This window comes from Sus scrofa, chromosome 10, assembly GCF_054392235.1.
Source record: "Sus scrofa isolate SSC_HxYL_T2T_F1_AM1 chromosome 10, Sscrofa_HxYL_maternal_Yorkshire_Landrace_v2.0, whole genome shotgun sequence".
Lineage (NCBI taxonomy): Eukaryota > Metazoa > Chordata > Mammalia > Artiodactyla > Suidae > Sus > Sus scrofa.
Window position 1 is genome coordinate 32,725,103 of NC_139392.1, and position 18,544 is coordinate 32,743,646.

The 18,544-nt window shown below is 46.2% G+C and overlaps 1 protein-coding gene across 1 annotated transcript; it reads right to left on the reverse strand.

Annotated features, from left to right (window-relative positions):
• Nucleotides 1–4: 4 nt before the first annotated feature.
• LOC146398934 (alpha-1,3-mannosyl-glycoprotein 4-beta-N-acetylglucosaminyltransferase-like protein MGAT4E) lies at nt 5–9,106 on the reverse strand. Its single transcript, XM_084979559.1, is given in 9 exon segments — nt 5–100; nt 342–448; nt 776–821; nt 4,911–4,926; nt 5,951–6,401; nt 6,404–7,084; nt 8,125–8,281; nt 8,735–8,830; nt 9,065–9,106. Coding segments are annotated over 9 exon segments (1,692 nt in total).
• Between the last annotated feature and the right edge of the window lie 9,438 nt (nt 9,107–18,544).

An 18,544-nucleotide genomic window follows, 5' to 3' on the forward strand; every position in this document is an offset into this window, starting at 1 on the left:
ACCCTCAAATCTCCACCACATCCCCAAGCTTCAGGCTATTCTGGTACAGAGACACCTTTCCACCCTCAGGAAATTTGGGGTGCATGCCCTTCAAGTAGACCTGTTAAGATAGAACGGGAAGAATTTTATTTGGAATGTCCCTGGTTTCTGAGGCCCCTGTTGACTAGAACCTGCCTGGAGCTGGGCAGGAATGACACAGGTGCTCTTTTCCCAGTCCACATACTCTCCCCATGTCCCCAAATGACATGCATCTCCTGCTATCAAATACATCTTGGAAGTTTCTACAAATCCCAGAGAGAGGAGGGTGAGGGGCTCCTGGAGCTCCTTCCTACCCTCCTTACCTTGATGACACGATCCACGTAGCCTTGGTCCTCATCGCTGGTGATGGGAGTGTAGGGCCTGATGACAAGACTGCCGTTGATGCAGGCAGAGAGGTAGACATGTTTGCCTGGGGACCACGTGCAGAGATACACAAGGGCTGCTGTGGACTGGCTGCATTCCTGTTACCTTTCAAAATACTATGGGATGTTTTGAGAGGGCAAAAGTGCCTTGCTTCCTGCTGGCGTCCCAAGAAACTATTGGGTGGGGAGGACTGCCCCTCTGATGCCCCAGCTGGAGCCCTTCCACCAAAAACTCCCCAGTGCAGGAACTTGTACCAATGACTGCCAGAGCCTTCGTAGTGATTGAGGGCCTGGGTGATGGGGAAAAGATTAGTATTTGCTCAGAGGAGATGTGAGCAAATCCTGCAGGATGGAGGGAGGCTGCTGAGACTTACAAATGTCTGGGGGCACAGAAGCCATACCCTGGGGGCACCACACAACCTGGAGGACCCAAGCCAGGTGGGGAAAGGGGAGTGGAGTGAGCAAAACACTAACCAAGTGTCAGCTGCTGCAATGATTCTGGAGATGGTACTGATACTCATTTAGGGACTTAGGGTTGAGCTCTGTTGGCAGCAGAAGCACAGGCAAGAGTCAGAAATAGACCCCTAGAGCCTGGAGCCACACCTTTGCCAAGATGGCCATTTTTTTTCCATACAGTTTCCCAGCCAGATCGACATTTGCTGGTGGTTTCTCCTGAGGTGTCTCTCCATGGCTTGTAGATGCCCATCTTCTATGTCTTCGCATGGTCTTCTGTCCACGCATGTTTTGACCTAAATTCCTTTTCTTATAAGGACACCAGTCATATTGGATTTAGGCCCAACTCTATGACTTCATTTTATTTCTTTTTTTTCAAGAGAAATAATGAATGCAATATATTTTAAAAATCACAATTAATGCAAAAATTCATGACGATGAACACAATACAAAATTTTAAATAAATACAGGATCAGTATTAGTAATTTTGCCTTATGTCTTGTGCTCCAGTATTACTCAGTATGATAATGCTTATTTATAAGCTGAGAAAAAATAAATATTTGGGGTACATTTTATCTCTTTAAAGACTATCTCTGGAGGTCCTGTCCTGGCTCAATGTTTAGCAAATCCTACTAGGAACTATGAGGTTGTGGGTTTGATCTCTGGCCTCCATCAGTGGGTCAAGGATCCGTTGTTGCCATGAGCTGTGGTGTAGGTTGCAGATGTGGCTTGGATCCCATATTGCTGTGGCTGTGGTGTAGGCTGGCAGCTACAGCTCTGATTAGACCCGTAGCCTGGGAGCCTCCATGTGCTATGGGTGCAGCCCTAGAAAAGACAAAAAAAAAAAAAAAAAAAAAAAAAAAAAAGAATCTGCAATCCATCACATTCTAAGGTCTAGGGCTGGACGTCAACATATGAATTTGGGAGAATACAATTCAGTCTATAACAGGGAGGTTTTTTTTTTTTGCCTTTTCTAGGGCTGCTTCCTGCTGCATATGGAGGTTCCCAGGCTAGGGGTCTAATTGGAGCTGCAGCCACCAGCTTACGCCAAAGCCACTGCAACTCAGGATCCAAGCCTTGTCTGTGACCAACACTGCAGCCCACAGCAACACCAGATCCTTAACCCACTGAGCAAGGCCAGGGATAGAATCCCCAACCTCATGGATCCTAATTGGATTCATTAACCACTGCACCACGATGGGAACTCCAGGTGGTGCTATTTTTTTTTTTTTCTGCTGCACTTTCATCATGTTGAAGTTCCCCACCCAGGGACTGAACCTGTGCCAGAGTTGCTCCAGAGCCCACAGCACTGACAATGCTGGATTACTAACCTGCTTAACCAACAGGGAACTTAAGGGGGTGCTAATTTAAATGTTATTCCTTTATTAAGATTTTGATTTCCAGTCGTTCTTTATTAGTCTATAGAAACAATTATTTCTGTGGGTTGACCTTGTATTCTGTGACTTTGCTAAACTCATTCATTAGTTCAAGAGATTTTTTTTTGTAGATTTCTTGGAATTTTCTATATAGAAAATCATGTCATCTGGAAATAGGGATAGTTGTGGGATTTTTGTTTTCATTTTTGTTTGGCTGCACCCACAGCATGCCGAATTTCCCAGGCCAGGGATCCAACCAGAGCCACAGCAGTGACAACACTGAATCCTTAAGTGCTAGTCCACCAGGGAGCTCCAGGGGACAGCCGTGTTTCTTCCTTTTCAGTCCCTATGCCGTTTCTTTTTTCTTGCCTTATTGCACTACGACCTCCAGTGCAGTGTTGTGAAGGAGTGGTAAGAGTGGGCATCTTGCTTTGTGCCTAATGTTAAGAGAAAGAGCAGGAGTTCTTGTCGTGGCTCAGCAGCAATGAATCTGACTAGTATCCATGAGGACTCAGGTTCAATCACTGGCCTTGCTCAGTCGGTTAAGGATCCAGTGTTGCTGTGAGCTTTGGTGTAGGTTGAAGGTGAGGCTCAGATCCCTCATTGCTGTGGCTGTGGTGTAGGCCAGCAGCAGCAGCTCTGATTAGACCCCTAGCCTGGGAACCTCCACATGCCATGGATGTGGCCCTAAAAGGACCAAAAAAGAAAGACCAAAAAAGAAAAAAAAAAAAAAGATGTCGCTCTAGTAGCTCTGCTTTCTGTCTTCTCTAGCATCAGCTCTTCATGCCTTACTAGGTCACTACCCCCTGCATTCTGTCTTTTTTTTTTTAAGGGCTGCACGCATGGCATATGAAGGTTCCTAGGCTAGGCATCAAATCGGAGCTATAGCTGCTGGCCTACACCACAGCAACAGCAGGATCCAAGCCGCATTTATGACCTACACCACAGCTCATGGCAACCCCAGATCCTTAACCCACTGAGCCAGGGCAGGGATCGAACCTGTGTCCTCATGGATACTAGTCAGGTTCGTTTTCTCTGAGGCATGAAAGGAACTCCACCCCCTGCATTCTTCAAAAAGAAAGAAATCTTTTGTCTTCTCCATTTCCTCTGCTGCTCTTCACTATGCAAAAATATAAAGAATGCATCATGTGGGGATTTTTCTGTCTTCCTTGGCAGCAAAACTCCTCCAAATCGTTGTTTCCAGTTTTTCTGCTTCCAATTTCTCCTCCTGCAGTGCTCTTAGACTCAATCTAATCAGATTTTTACCCCTTATCAGCCGCTAGGCAGATGTCAAGTTTTCACCAAGTCAACACACCCACACAGATCAGGAAGTAGGTGGTTGCCAGCTCCTCAGAAACTTCTGTACTCACACCCACTCCCCAACTCTCAGATGCAACCACTGTCGAGACTTCCAGCCACAAACTGGTTTTGCCTCTTTTAGGAATTTATATAAATGGGATTATATGGTATGTATTCCTTTGCATCTAACTTCTTTTGTGTTGTGATTATGAGATTTATCCATGTTGTGATCATAGATTGTTCATTTTTATTACTGACTATTACTCCCTTATATGACTACACCATTTATTTTATTTTATTTTATTTGCTTTATAGGGCAGCACCTGTGGTATATGGAGGTTCCAAGGCTAGGGGTTAAATCGGAGCTACAGCTGCCAGCATACACCATAGCCACAGTAACACCAGACCCCTGACCCACCGAGTGAGGCCAGAGATTGAACCGGAGTCCCCCATAGATTCTGAAACTGGGTGAGGCCCTGTGGGGCTCCTGGGTACAAGAAACTTTCTGTGTCACCCCCCCCTTTTTTTTCTTTCTAGGACTGCACCCAAGGCATATGGAGGGTTCCCAGGCTAGGGGTCGAATTGGAGCTACAGATGCCAGCCTATCCCACAGCCACAGCAACATGGGATCCGAGCCATGTCTGTGACCTACACCACAGCTCACATCAATGAGAGATTCTTCACCCACTGAGTGAGGCCAGGGATTGAACCCACATCCTCATGGATCCTAGTTGGGTTTGTTAACCACTGAGCCATGAAGGGAACTCTGCAAACTTAAGGTTTCAGTGCAGTTAAAGATAGGGTGAATAGGGGTTCCCATTGTGGCTCAGTGTGTTAAGAACCTGACTACAATCCATGAGGACATGTGTTCAATCCCTGGCCTTGCTCAGTGGGTTAAGGATCTGGCATTGCCATGAGCTGTGGTGTAGGTCACAGATGGCGGCTCAGATCCCATGTTGTTGTGGCTGTGGTGTAGGCCAGCAGCTATAGCTCCGATTGGGCCCCTAGCCTGGGAACCTCCATATGCCATGAGTGTGGCCCTAAAAAGCAAAAGAAAAAAAAAGGAAAGAAAGAAAAATAATGCACGTGTGCATTCATACCAAATTTCGCACACAGTTCTAGAAGATTCATAAATCCTAGAAACATCTATTCCTGAATCCCAGCTAAGACAACTTTGCTCCAGCAAGGACTTAACCTTGATGCATTGGAGGCTTGAGTCTTTCTATTGTCTAAATATGTCCCCCCAGGATCCACATGTTGGAATCTGTACCCCCAAGGGGTTTTAGGAGGTGGAGTCTTTGGGAGGTGATTAGGCCTTTAGGGAGGAGCCCTCAGGAATGGGATGAGTGTTCTCAGACAAGAAGCCAGACAGCTCACTCACCCCCTTGGGCAGGCACCTGTGAGGACAGCGTGGAAAGATGGAGTCTGTGAACTGAGAGGCTGGCTCTTGCCAAATACGGAATCCACCAGAACCTTGATCCAGGACTCTGGCCTCCAGAACCGTAAGAAACAAAGCTATGCTGTTCCTAAGCCACTCAATTGATGGCATTCTGTTATAGCATCTGGAAGAGGCTGAGACAGGTCTGTAGACATGAGCCAAAGTCAGTCTCTGCTCCATGATCATGGAGCTATCAAGACTGCTGCACTTCTTTCCCAGGAAGATCTTGGGGTGTTATCCTTGTGTGTAGCTAAGAATTGAGGCAGTTCAGGCAGATCCCTTCCCTCCCTCTGGCTTTAAGCAGCTGAAGGCTAGTGTCTGATTTGTGTCCTTTATCAGACTGTGGCCTCTGTCTTGAGCATCCTACAAAAGAAGAATTGGAGTGACCTTACATCTCAGCTTGTCTGGGACAATCCTGGTTTATGTCTGTGGTCTAGTGTAGTTTTTTGTTTGTATGATCTTTGTTATTTGTTTTTTTAGGGCTGCACTGGTGGCATCTGGAGGTTCCCAGGCTACAGGTCCAATCAGAGCTACAGCAGCCAGCCTACACCACAGCCATAGTAATGTCACATCTGCAACCTAAACCACAGCTCATGGCAACACCAGAATCTTAACCCACTGAGCAAGGCCAGGGATTGAACCTGCAGTCTACACCACAGCCATAGCAATGCCACATCTGCAACCTACACCATAGCTCATGGCAACACCAGAATCTTCACCCACTGAGCAAGGCCAGGGATTGAACCTGAACTCATGGTTCCTAGTCTGATTTGTTTCTGCTGTGCCGCAATAGGAACTCCTCCAGTGTAGTTTTTACTGGAGCTTCCTTCCCTTCTCAAAATGTCCCAGTGAGACCAACAAATTAATGGTCACCCATGTCAGAGTGAGCAGCCCTTGATCAAAATTCCTAGCTTTATTTCTTGCTCACCAGATAGACTCCATTTCCAAACCCTGTCCTTCCAGATTCCCACTGAGTTGTCTACAACTTCTCTTCCTCATACTTGCTGGTCCAGACTTTAATCTGCCTGATCAGGAGCCAGGACTCCTGGGGTGCTAGCACCAGCAGCCAGATGCAACTCAACTGCTCTGCGGAGGCTTCTTCATAAGATACTATCTGGTCCAAATGTCCATCTACCAGTGGTTGCAGCAGGGTATAGCGGGCACAGCCTTTGAAACCCTCCAGGGTGTAAAAGCCCAGCTCCACCTGCCCTTGCTCCAGATGGTACTGTCTTGGTTTGTTGGAACCTGTCAGCACCTCGATCCGGATGACTTTGTGTGGCCTCTCCAAAATCACTGTAAGGTGGTTGCCTTTCATGGGATTGAAGGTGGAGTAGCACTCCTTGTTCAGCGTGTAAGCATACTGTGGTACATTGTCTGATATGGTCAGCATGTCTGTGATGATGCTGGCAGTGGGGTTGTCTGGTTCACCAAAACCTTCTTCTTCTTTCCAGGAAAGCAGACGTCCTCAAGCTCAGAATGTGTTTGGTCGAGGACCAAGGAACTAAAATGGATTGGCATGGGTTGGGCCAAAAGAAGACGGAATTCAGAGAGAAGCAGGTGCATTGGAGTGTCCTTTTGGAAAAGGAGGAAGAGAGAGGTCAGGCGGGGGAAGTCACTGGTGTGGAAGACTTTCCCGGAGAGGCTCAGGTTAGAGAAGTCCAGGATCACCCAAGGGAGGTTTTTCCAGGCTAATAACACCCAATAGATGGTTGAGATAAACTTGGAAATGAGAGAAACCTGGTCTTCCAGCAGCAGAAAGTATTCAGAGAAGTTGGTGGCCAAGTTCATGAGGAGGGCCAGATCCCTTTTCTGCTGGTTGTGAAGGCCTTTGCGGGGCGAGGGCGGATGAGCCTCATCCAGATCTTCTGGGAGAGGGGGGCCGCCGAGGTGGCCATGGACTACGAGCAGCTGCTGGGCCTCAATGTGTCCTCTGAAGAGGTCTGAGATGTTGGCCGCAACCTGGTTGAGCCATTCCAGCTCAGAGTTGGACAGGCAGACCAGCACCACGATACACTCCAGCTCCGGTTCTGAGGAAGCCTGGAACAGAAGTTGCAGGGTGTTCAGCAGACGGGTCCCTTGGGGATGCTGCATTGAGGAGATGCCCACAGTCAGCAGCTCTGGGGAGTGTGGAGGGGAGTGAGAGTTGAGTTACTCCCAGGCCCCTCTGCCCATGGCTGCCCTCGAGACGAGGACCTGGGCCAAACTCACAGTTCCCTTTTCTGGGAGAGCTCATCTCTGCACAGTAGTCAGGTGGTTTCTTTGATCACTACTTGGAAAGGCTGCTGGGGAGTCCTTGCGGGGACAAGGCTCCCTCTGAGGGGAAAGGCTGTCAGGTACCAAAGGGAAGTTTGCTGGCCTTGATCTCAGCATCATCTCAGTGACTGAGGAGCCACCAGGCCTGGATTGGAGGATCCAGGGCTGGACCCAAGGGTTGTGGCACTCTTGTGCCCATGATTCCTGTGCTCCCTGCCCTGAGCGAGTTTCGCTGAGGGGGCCACACCTGAGGCATATGGACATAGGCTAGGGGTCAAATCAAAGCTACCACGGTCAGCCTACACCACAGCCACAGCAATGCAGGATCCAAGCTGTGTTTGTGATCTACACCACAGCTCATTGCAATGCCGGATCCTTAACCCACTGAGCAAGGCCAGAGATGGACCCTGCATCCTCATGGATCCTAGTTGGGTTCATTAACCACTCAGCCACAATGGGAACTTGGATGAGTGCCTCCTTACCAGCCATTCTGAGCCTCTGGACATTTGTCATTCAAGGGGGTGGCAGCAGGAAGAAAATGCACTTGGGCTTATAACCTGCCCCGCATTCCAGTTCTGCAGGGTGGCCCTGCCTCTGAGCACCCATCTTCCTTGCCAGATCATTTCCCCTCTTCACCCCCTCTTTTTGGCCACCCCTAGGTATACAGAGTTCCCAGGCCAGGGATCAGATCACAGCCATGTGTGTGAGCTTCCTACGCCACAGCTGTAGCAGTGGGAGTCCTTTAAACCACTGGGCCGGGCCGGGGCCCAAACCTGCGTCCTAGTGCTGCAGACACCACCTATCCTGTTGTGCCACAGCTGGAGCTCTGCCCTTCCTGTTTCTTGGCAGAATAGTATCTTGTCTCACCTTCCCCCAGTCTGACCCCTGCCTCCCATGTACTCACTCTTTTCCTGGGGAGGAGCTCCCACCAGGAATCTGTACTCGGCATGTTGGAGTAAAGGGGAGGTTTTCTGCAAGTCCTTGAAGGTCTTCAGAAGGTTCTTGATTTCAGAAATGCTTTGCTTCTCATCTAGCTGCCCCAGTACCACCTTATTTCCCTCCTGCTCAGAGTAAGATAAGCATCAGCTCTGAGATTTTTCCTTAGATCTCTGGAGTCGGTTGAGGGTCAGATTCCCTTTTGAGGCCATGCCAGGCAAGCCCCAGGATATAGTCAACCACTATCCCCCTCATCATGGGGGCACACAGGGCTTTTCAGAAGCGGTGGTGGGACCCAGAGTCAATGGAGGGGCCCCTCGGGTGTTGTGCAGAATGCTTATGGGAAAGTCCTGGGCTTGTGCAGAGTGAGAAGGGGCCCATGCCTGCCATGGCCCACATCTAACCCCCTTCCATTATCAGGCTGGCAGACATCACCTAACTCGGCGTGGACTGTGCTAGGTTCTGTGGCAGATGTTGAAAGCCAGTTCTGTCCCCAAGGAAGTTACACATGGTACCTCCATTCTAAAGTCCTTTCTTTGGCTCAATTCTGTGCACACATACACACATCTCTGACTCACCTGCCCACATCCACTTAGGCTGTGCTCTGGAGGAAAACCTGGACCCTGGGGCTTGCATGTGACCTGTGCTGGATTGGTGGTCTCCACGTGCAGGGGCTATAATTGGGGCATTTTTGGGGGGTTTCCTGCATGTGATGGATGGGAATTATGATGGCTCTGGCTCTGGAGAGGGATGTGACCTCACCTAGGCAGGCTGCCCATGGGCCAACCCCACCAAACAGCATGGCCTTGGCTGCTCTCTGCACATGGAAAATGCCCCCTTGTCTTCCTCACCTTTATTCAAACCCGACACATATTTCAAGGCTAGTTCACTATTATCTTTTCTCTAACCCTCTCCTGATTCTTCAACAGCATTCCTCTTAGAACTTCCATGGTGACTTTAGACTGTTTGTGTAACTGAAAATATACCCACCCCCCACCCCCAAAGGGTTAGGGTTAGGAGTCCAAGCTCCACCTCTGGAACTCACCATGCATAAACTGTACTTAGGATGCTCTGCATTTTTCTCTTGGAGGAAGCGGCTCAGGAGGATCAAGGACACAGCATCCAGGAAACATTTTTACGGGCAGTGCCGCATGGTGCTGGGGCCCAAGAAGCTCTGTGGAGATGGCAGGCAGTGGGTCCTGGGTCCTCCTGCCCCCTTCCCACCTCCACCAATGCCACTTCCAGATGACTCCCTGCCCTTTCCCACCCACTTCAATCTCCTTGTACATACATGCAGCAGCCTCCAGAGGGGAGACAAAAGTCCTGGAGTTTGGCTCTGTCCAGCTTCTGCCCTCCTCACCTCTCATCCAGGCTTCCAGGTGAGACTAGAGAAGTTTCTGTCATTTCTTCACTCTTGGAGCAGAGACCTGACCAGAGGGATGTGTTGCCAGGAAGAGGAAAGCAAGGCTTAGGGATGAACCAACCCTTGCCCAAACTGCAAGCTCAAGCCAGTCCCCACCTGGGTGTAATTGGCCAATAAGTTGGGTCTCATATGTTAGCTCCCCCCCTACATTTGTGGCTGATTCTTCCCAGGATCATGATTGGAAGATTCCGAAGTTTGGGATCAAATCAGAAGGACCAAGGGAAACTAGTTTGTACACAGCTTTCTTCCGTCCTGGAGTGGTGCAGAAGATGGAAAGCTAAAAGTGACTAGAACCTTCTCATCCTGTGAAAGTCTTTACCATGTTTGGAAGGCTAGCTCCACTGGGGTCTTTGTGTCTCATAGAAAATGTGGCTTAAAGGTTTATCAGAGAGCAGGGATTCCTCTGAAATCAAGGAGAAAAGACCTCAATGCTGCAGGATAGGGGCCCAGTGGGCTCTTCAGAGGTAGCAGCACCTAGACACCCCTCCCAGGAGACCCTGCTTGTCAATCACCGTTCTCTTTGAATGGGGACTGCTCACCACACCAGCCTCATACCAAGCACCTGCTTCTGGATGAGGCAGGGATACAGTTGGAAAGCCAGCTTTCCAGCCTTTTCCCTCAAACCCAGAAGATTGGAAATGAATGATCAGTCTGACTCAAATGGATGAGGAGGGAGTGCCCCCATCCTGCCCTACCCTGCCCAGGCTGCAGTCACCCCAGCTGCTGGCTGTGTCTTGTACACACCCCAAATGGCTCCTCGAATCTCCAGTTCTTTCCAAGGCCCAGAATGGCTCAAAGGGCCTCTGAAGTTGACTTTTCTTCTCTCTTTTTTTGCCATTACTAAGAATATATTTCATTTCTTTCTCACTCTTCCATCCCCTCACCATGCTTAGCTGAGCATTACATGAACTGTAGTTGTAGCCTTTCACTAAGAAAAGAAGATGACCAGATGATATCCTATCTTGCCTCTTCAGCTTTTGAGATGCAAAAAATAGAATTTAGGATAAGATTTTACATAGGGTTTTTTCCTTTCAGGTTTTTTTTTTTTTTTTTTTTTGGTCTTTTTAGGGCTGCACCTAAAATTAGGTATGGGGTTGAGTTTCATTTCTTTGCACTGATATGGTGGTTCCCAGGCTAGGGGCCGAATCAGAACTGTAGCTGCTGGTCTACATCCCAGCCACAGCAACACCAGATCTGAGCTGCATCTGTGACCTACACCACAACTGATGGCAACGCCAGGTCCTTAACCCACTGAGCAAGGCCAGGGATCAAACCCACATCCTCATGGATCCTAGTTGGGTTCATTAACTGCTGAGCCACGATGGGAACTCCTGGATTTCCACATTTTTAAAGGCTGCAGAATACTTTATTGTATGTGTTTATACATCACATTTTCTTTCTCTGTTCTTCTGCCAATAGACATTTAGATTGTCTCCACATCTGGGCATTCTGAACTCTGGTGCAGTGAACATAGGGGTACAGATATCCTTTTGAGATTCTGACTTCAATTCCTTTGGACACATACATCTTGAAAAGTGGAACTGCTAGATCATAACTTAGTCTTTTTTGTTAAGGCCTGCACTTGTAGTTCATGGAAGTTCCAAGGCTAGGGATCTATTTGGAGCTGCAGCTGCTGGCCTACACCACAGCCAAAGGAACTCAGGATCCAAGCTGTACCTGCAATCTATGCTGCAGCTTTCAGCAACACTGGATCTTAACCCACTGAGTGAGGCAAGGGATTGAACCCAAGTCCTCATGGATGCTAGTCAGGTTCTTAACCTGCAGAGCCACTGGGTCTTTATTTCACTCCTGTTAGTTCTAGTTTTAATTTTTTGAGGAACTTATGTAACGGCTGCACCAATTTATATTCCCACTAAGTGTACAGAGTTTCACTTTCCCCCACATCCTCACCACAAGAAATGAGGTGATATCTCATTGTGGTTTTGGTTTGAATTTCCCTGATGACTGGTGATGTTGAGAATCTTTTCATGTACCTGTTGGCCATATGTATGTCTTCTTTTGAGAAATGTCTTCTTTGATTTTTTTTTCTTTTTAGGGCCAAACCCATGGTGTTTGGAAGTTCCCAGGTTAGGGGTCAAATCTGAGCTGCAGCTGCAGTCCACAGCCACAGCACTGCAAGATCTGAGCTGTGTCTGCAACCTACACCACAGCTCACAGCAACGCTGGATCCTTAACCCACAGAGCAAGGCCAGATATTGAACCTGCAACCTCATGATTACTAGTTGGGTTTCATTATTGCTGAGCCACAATGGGAACTCCCTTTGTTCATTTTTAACTGTGTTATTTGGTTTTTTGCTATTGAGTTATATGACCTTCATACATATTTTGGATATTAACCCCTTGTCATTTAAATGGTTTGCAAATATCTTCTATTCAGTAGGCTGTCTCTTCATTTTGTTGATGGTTTCCTTTGCTGTGCTAAACATAGTGCTACTTTTATTTATTTTTTTATTTTTTTATTTTTTATTTTTTAGGGCCACACTTGTGACATATGAGGTTCCCAGGCTTGGGGTTGAATCAGAGCTGTAGCTGCCGGCCTACACCACAGCCATGGCAATACAGGATCCAAGCCGTCTCTGCGACCTACACCACAGCTCACGGCAATGCCAGATCCTTACCCCACTGAGTGAGGCCAGGGATGGAACCCACATCCTCATGGATCCTAGTCAGATTAGTTTCCGCTGCACCACAATGAGAATTGCTCGTGTTACTTTTAAAATTTAGGTGTTTGTCTCAAATTCATATTTGCATATGGAATGAGGTAGGGGTTGAGTTTCACTTCTTTGCACTGATATATATTTGTTTCAGCACCCCTTTCCCTTACTTTTTTTTTTTTTTTGGTGGTTTATCTTTTTTTTAGGGCCACACCTGCCACTTATGGAGATTCCCAGGCTAGGGGTCTAATCGGAGCTGTAGCCACCGGCCTACACTACAGCCAGAGCAACACCAGATCTGAGCCGTATCTCCAACCTATACCACAGCTCACCGAAACACTGGATCCTTACCTTGCTGAGCCAGGCCAGGGATCGAACCCACAACCTCATGGATGCTAGTCAGGTTCCTTAACCACTGAGCCATGACAGAAACTCCTCTCTTACCTTTTGATTTACTTGGCATCTTGTCAAAATCCAGCAACTGTCAGCATGAGGCTGTTTTTACTCTAAGCATTTCTGCACTCTATTTTTGCTACACTGTAAATAGTATCACATTGTGTCCCCTCCCCCAGCCCTGAGGTCATCATGATAGTCTCCTACTTATTCTTTCTTTTTTTTTTGTCTTTTTGCCTTTTCTAGGGCTGCTTCCCAGGGCATATGGAGGTTCCCAGGCTAGGGGTCCAGCCAGAGCTGAAGCTACTGGCTACACCAGAGTCACAGCAACATGGGATCCAAGCTGCATCTGCAACCTGCACCCACAGCTCACAGCAATGTCAGATCCCCAACCCACCGAGCAAGGCCAGGGATCAAACCTGCAACCTCATGGTTCCTAGTTGGATTTGCTAACCACTGTGCCATGACAGGAACGCCATCTCCTACTTATTCTTGCAGTGGTGTAGGAGGGGTCTTTTAGGTGGGACTGTGTTAGGTTTCCAGTAATACTAGTTTTCTTATGTGGGTGACCATCCATCCTGGCCCTGTTTATTCAAGTGAACATCCTTCCCCACCCACTTGCAGAGTGCTGTCTCTATTATAAATCAGCTTTCTTGATACCTCTATTTCTTGGGGATGGTTTTCTTTCTTCCTTTTTTCTTTTTAGGCTGCACCCAAGTCACATGGATGTTCCCAGGCTAGGAGTCAAATCAGAGCTACAGCTGCCAGCCTATATCATAGCCACAGCAGTGCAGGATCCAAGCTGTGTCTGCAACCTACACCACAGGTCACAGCAATGCCAGATCCTTAACCCACTAAGCAAGGCCAGGGAGCGAACCCACATCCTCATGGATCCTAGTCAGGTTCGTTAACTGCTGAGCTATGAAGGAAACTCCAGAGCTTTCTCTGTTTTTAATGGTGTTGTTTTGTTAGAATTCTTTGCATATTTTGAAACAAATCCTTTGTTGTGTATGTGTTTGCAAATAGTTTTCTCTCGGTTTGTGACTTGCTTTTTGATTTTCTGAGTAAGGCCTTTCACAGAGGAGAAATCTTTAATTTTACAAAATCCATTTGACCCCTAGCCCAGGAACTTCTGCAGCCCTAAAAAAACCAGACCAAACCAAATACTCTAGGAGTTCCCGTGGTGGCACCCACGGGGCAGGTGCGGTCCTGGAGGACCCTGCTTTGCACAGATGAAGGGAGTTGAGGCTCCTTGGGCCCATGGCTTCTGCTTTGCTGGGATGATTGGTGGCATCTCTGCTGTCAGAGCTCTGTCTTCTTCAGACTTCAGGGGCTTTCAGCTTTAGGACATCAAGGGGCAGTGTCTACACTGATGGGAGCCAGGTTTCCTGCCAATTGGGTGGCACAGGAGGAAAAGGTAGCAGAAGAATTTAGCTTCCCATGTGCACCAGAGGGGGGGTCCACCTTCAGAGGATGCAGGAGGGGCTCTGGGTTGAAAGCTGGGGTTTTTTGGTCCATTGTGTGTGTGGTATGGATGGTGTCCACTGTCTTTACATGGTATGTGGTGTTGAGTTTTCCCAGCAGCACTTCCTGTGGGGACGACGTGGCCTTGGCCCCTTTGTTGTGAACACACCGACCCGCTCAGTGTGGGTTGAATTCTGGGCTCTGTCCTCTTGCTCTGGGCCAGGCACCTGTTTTTGAGCCAGTTCCACACTCTGTTGGTGACTGTAGCTTCACAACATAGGGTGAAGTCAGGCAGGGAGATGCCTCCAGCCTCTTGTCCTTTCTGAGGGTTGCTTTGGCTCCTTGAGGTCTTTTGTGGCTCCACACAAACTGTAGGAGGATTTGCTCTATTTCTTGGAAAAAGACTGTTGGAATTTGGGGAGGGGCTGGCATTCACATGTTCATTTCCTTGGGCAGAATGAACATTTGAACAATGTGAATTTTTCCAAGAGCACAAGGCATCTTTCCTTTTATGTGTGTCATAGTTTTCAGGGGCTTCATCACTGTCTGAAAGTGTTTCAGTCTTTCATGTCCTTGGTTAAATGTATTCTTTTGTTCCTTTTTTCCCTTTTTTGGCTGCCCTGTGGCATGTGGAGCTCCTGGGCCAGGGATCAGATCTGAGCACAGTTGCAACCCATGCCACAGCTGTGGCAACACTGGATATATATATAATGATTTTTATTTATTTTTAGTATAGCTAGTTTGCGGTGTTCTGTCAATATTCTGCTGCACAGCATGGTGACCCAGTTACACACACACATTCTTTTTCCTCACGTTATCATGCTACATCATAAGTGACTGGATATAGTTCCCAGTGCTACACAGCAGGATTTCATTGCTTATCCATTCCAAAGGCAAGAGTCTGCATCTATTAACCCCAAGCACCCCATCCATCCCACTCCCTCCCCCTCCCCCCTGGCAACCACAAGTCTATTCTGCAAGTCCATGAGTTTCTTTTCTGTGGAAAGATTCATTGGTGCCATATATCCAATTCCAGATACAAGTGATATCTTATGGTACTTGTTCTCTTTCTGACTTAATTCACCTAGTAGGAGAGTCTTTAGTTCCAACTGTGTTGCTGCAAATGGCATTATTTTGTTCTTTTTCTGGCTGTGTAGAATTCCATTGTACATATTTACCACCTCTTCCTAATCCAATCATCTGTTGCTGGACAGTTAGAATTTTTCCGTGTCTTGGCTATTGTGAATAGTGCTGCAATGTACATGTGGGTGCATGGGTCTTTGTCAAGAAAAGTTTTGTCCAGATATATGCCCAAGAGTGGGATTGCTGGGTCATATGGTAGTTCTATGTGGTTTTCTAAGGTACCTCCATACTGTTCTCCATAGTGGTTGCACCAACTTACATTCCCACCCACAGTGCAGGAGGGTTCCCTTTTCTCCACACCCCCTCCAGCATTTGTTATTTGTGGACTGATGAATGATAGCCATTCTGGCTGGTGCGAGGTGGTATCTCATGGTAGTTTTGATTTGCATTTCTCTAATAACCAAGGATGTTGAGCATTTTTCCATGTGCCTGTTGGCCAACTGTATATCTTCCTTGGAGAAATGTCTATTCAGGTCATTTGTGCATTTTTCAATTGGGCTGTTGGCTTTTTTGCTGTTGATTTGTATAAGTTGTTTGTATATTTTAGAGATTAAGCCCTTGTCAGTTGCATCATTTGAAACTATTTTCTCCCTTTCTGTAAGTTGTCTTCTTGGTTTCCTTTGCTGTGTAAAACTTGTCTGTTTGATTAGGTCCCATTGGATTAATTTGGATTTTATTTCTGTTGCTTTGGGAGACTGACCTGAGAAAACACTTGTAAGGCTGATGTCAGAGAATGTTTTGCCTATGTTCTCTTCCAGAAGTTTGATGGTGTCTTGTCACACATTTAAGTCTTGAAGCCATCTTGAGTTTATTTTTGTGCATGGTGTGAGGTTGTGTTTTAGTTTCATTGATGTGTGTGCACCTGTCTGGGTTTCCCAGCAATACGTGCTGAAAAGATGTCTTTTTCCCATTTTATATTCTTGCCTCCTTTGTCAAAGATTAATTGACCATAGGTGTCTGGGTTTATTTCTGGGTTCTCTCTTCTGTTCCATTGGTTTGTCTGTCTGTTTTGGAACCAGCACCACACTTTCTTGTTTCCTGTGGCTTTGTGATATTGCCTGAAGTCTGGGGAGTTAAGCCTCCTGCTTGGTTTTTGGTCCTCAGGATGGCTTTAGCAATTTTGGTTCTTTTGTGGTTCCATATAAATCTTTGGATTGTCTGTTGTAGTTCTGTGAAAAATGTCATGGGTCATTTGATAGGGATTGCGTTGAATCTGTAGATTGCTTTGGGTAGTAAGTACATTTTTACAGTATTAATTCTTCCAACCCAGGAGCATGGACTCTCTTCCCATTTCTTTGAATCCTCTTTAATTTCCTTGATTAATGTTTTCTAGGTCTCAGCATATGTGTGTTTCACCTCCTTGGTCTGTGGTATTCCCATGCATTTGATTTTTGGGGTATTGTATTGTATTTTTGAAAGGTATTGTATTTTTGTGTTCCTTTTCTAATATTTCATTGGTAGCATCTGAAAATGAAACTGATTTCTGAATGTTCATCTTATATCCTGCTACTTTGCTGAATTTGTTGATCAGTTCAAGCAGTTTCTGGGTTGAGTCCTTAGGGTTTTCTATATCCAGTATCATGTCTTTGTAGGCATACGGTGACAGCTTTACCTCTTCTCTTCCTAGTTGGATGCCTTTTATTTCTTTTGTTTGTCTGGTTGCTGTGGCTAGGAACTTCCCATACTTTGGTGAGTAACAGTGGCGAGAGTGGGCATCCTCATCTTGTTCCAGATTTGAGTGGGAAGGCTTTCATCTTTTCTCCATCGAGTATTACATTTGCTGTGAGTTTGTCATAAATGGCTTTTTTTATGTTACGGTATGTTCCCTCTAGACACACTTTGGCAAGAATTTTTAGGGTGAGTGGATGTTGGACTTTGTCAAATGATTTTTCTGCATCTATTGAGATGATCATGTGGTTTTTGACTTTTCTTTTGTTAATGTGGTGTTTGATGTTGATTGATTTGCACATGTCGAACCATCCTTGTGAACCTGGAGTGAATCCATCCTGGTCGTGGTGTATGATCTTTTTGATATGTTGGATTCAGGTGGCCAAAATTTTGTTGAGAATTTTCAAGTCTGTATTCATCAAAGATATTGGCCTATAGTTTTCTTTGTTGGTGGTATCTCTGTCTGGTTTTGGAATTAGGGTTATGGTGGCATCATAGAATGTCTTTGGGAGTGTTCCTTCTTCTGCAACCTTTTGAAAAAGTTTAAGGAGGGTGGGTGTAAGTTCCTCTTTGTATGTTTGGTAGAATTCTCCTGTGAAGCCATCTGGTCCTGGGAATTTTATTTGTAGGGAGTGTTTTTATGACACACTCAATTTCATTTCTAGTGAGCAGGGTGCTCAGTTGATCTATTTCTTCTTGATCCAGTTTTGGAAGGCTGTATAAGTCTCTAGAAAGGTTTCTGTTTCTTCTAGTTTGTCAAACTTGTTGACATATAATTGTTGAGAGTATTCTCTCATGGTTTTTTTCTTTTTTCTTTTTTTTGGTATTTTTGTAGTTTCCGTTGTGACGTCTCCTTTTTCATTTCTGACTTTATTTGGGTTTTTTCCTCTCCTTTTCTTGGTGAGTCTGGCAAGAGGTTTGTCAATTTTGTTGACTGTTTCAAAGAACCAGGTGTTAGTTTTATTGATTTTTTCTATTGTTTTTTGAATGTCTGTTTTATGGATTTTCTCTCTGATCATTATGATTTCCTTCCTCTGCTGACTTTAGGTTTTGCTTGTTGTTCTTTTTCTAATTCATTTAGGTGGTGGGTTAAGTTGTCAACATGAGATTTTTCTTCTTTTTTGAGGAAGTCCTGTATTTCTCTGAACTTCCCTCTGAGCACTGCTTTTGTGGCATCCCATAGATTTTGAGTAGCTATGTCTTCATTGTCATTTGTCTTGATGTATTTTTTAATTTCCTCCTTCTTTTTCTTTCTTTCTTTCTTTCTTTCTTTCTTTCTTTCTTTCTTTCTTTCTTTCTTTCTTTCTTTCTTTCTTTCTTTCTTTCTTTCTTTCTTTCTTTCTCTTTTGGTTTTTAGAGCCATATGTTGTGGCATATGCCAGCCTACACCACAGCCACAGCAATGCCAGATCCAAGCCACATCTGTGACCTACATCACAGCTCTCAGGAACACCTGATCCTTAACCTAGTGAGTGAGGCCAGGGATTGAACCCAAGACCTCATTTTTCCTAGTAGGATTCATTTGCACTGCACCACAATGGAAACTCCTTAATTTCCTCCTTGATGTCCTCATTGACCCATAGGTTTTTTTAGTAGCATATTGTTTCATCTCCATGTAGTAA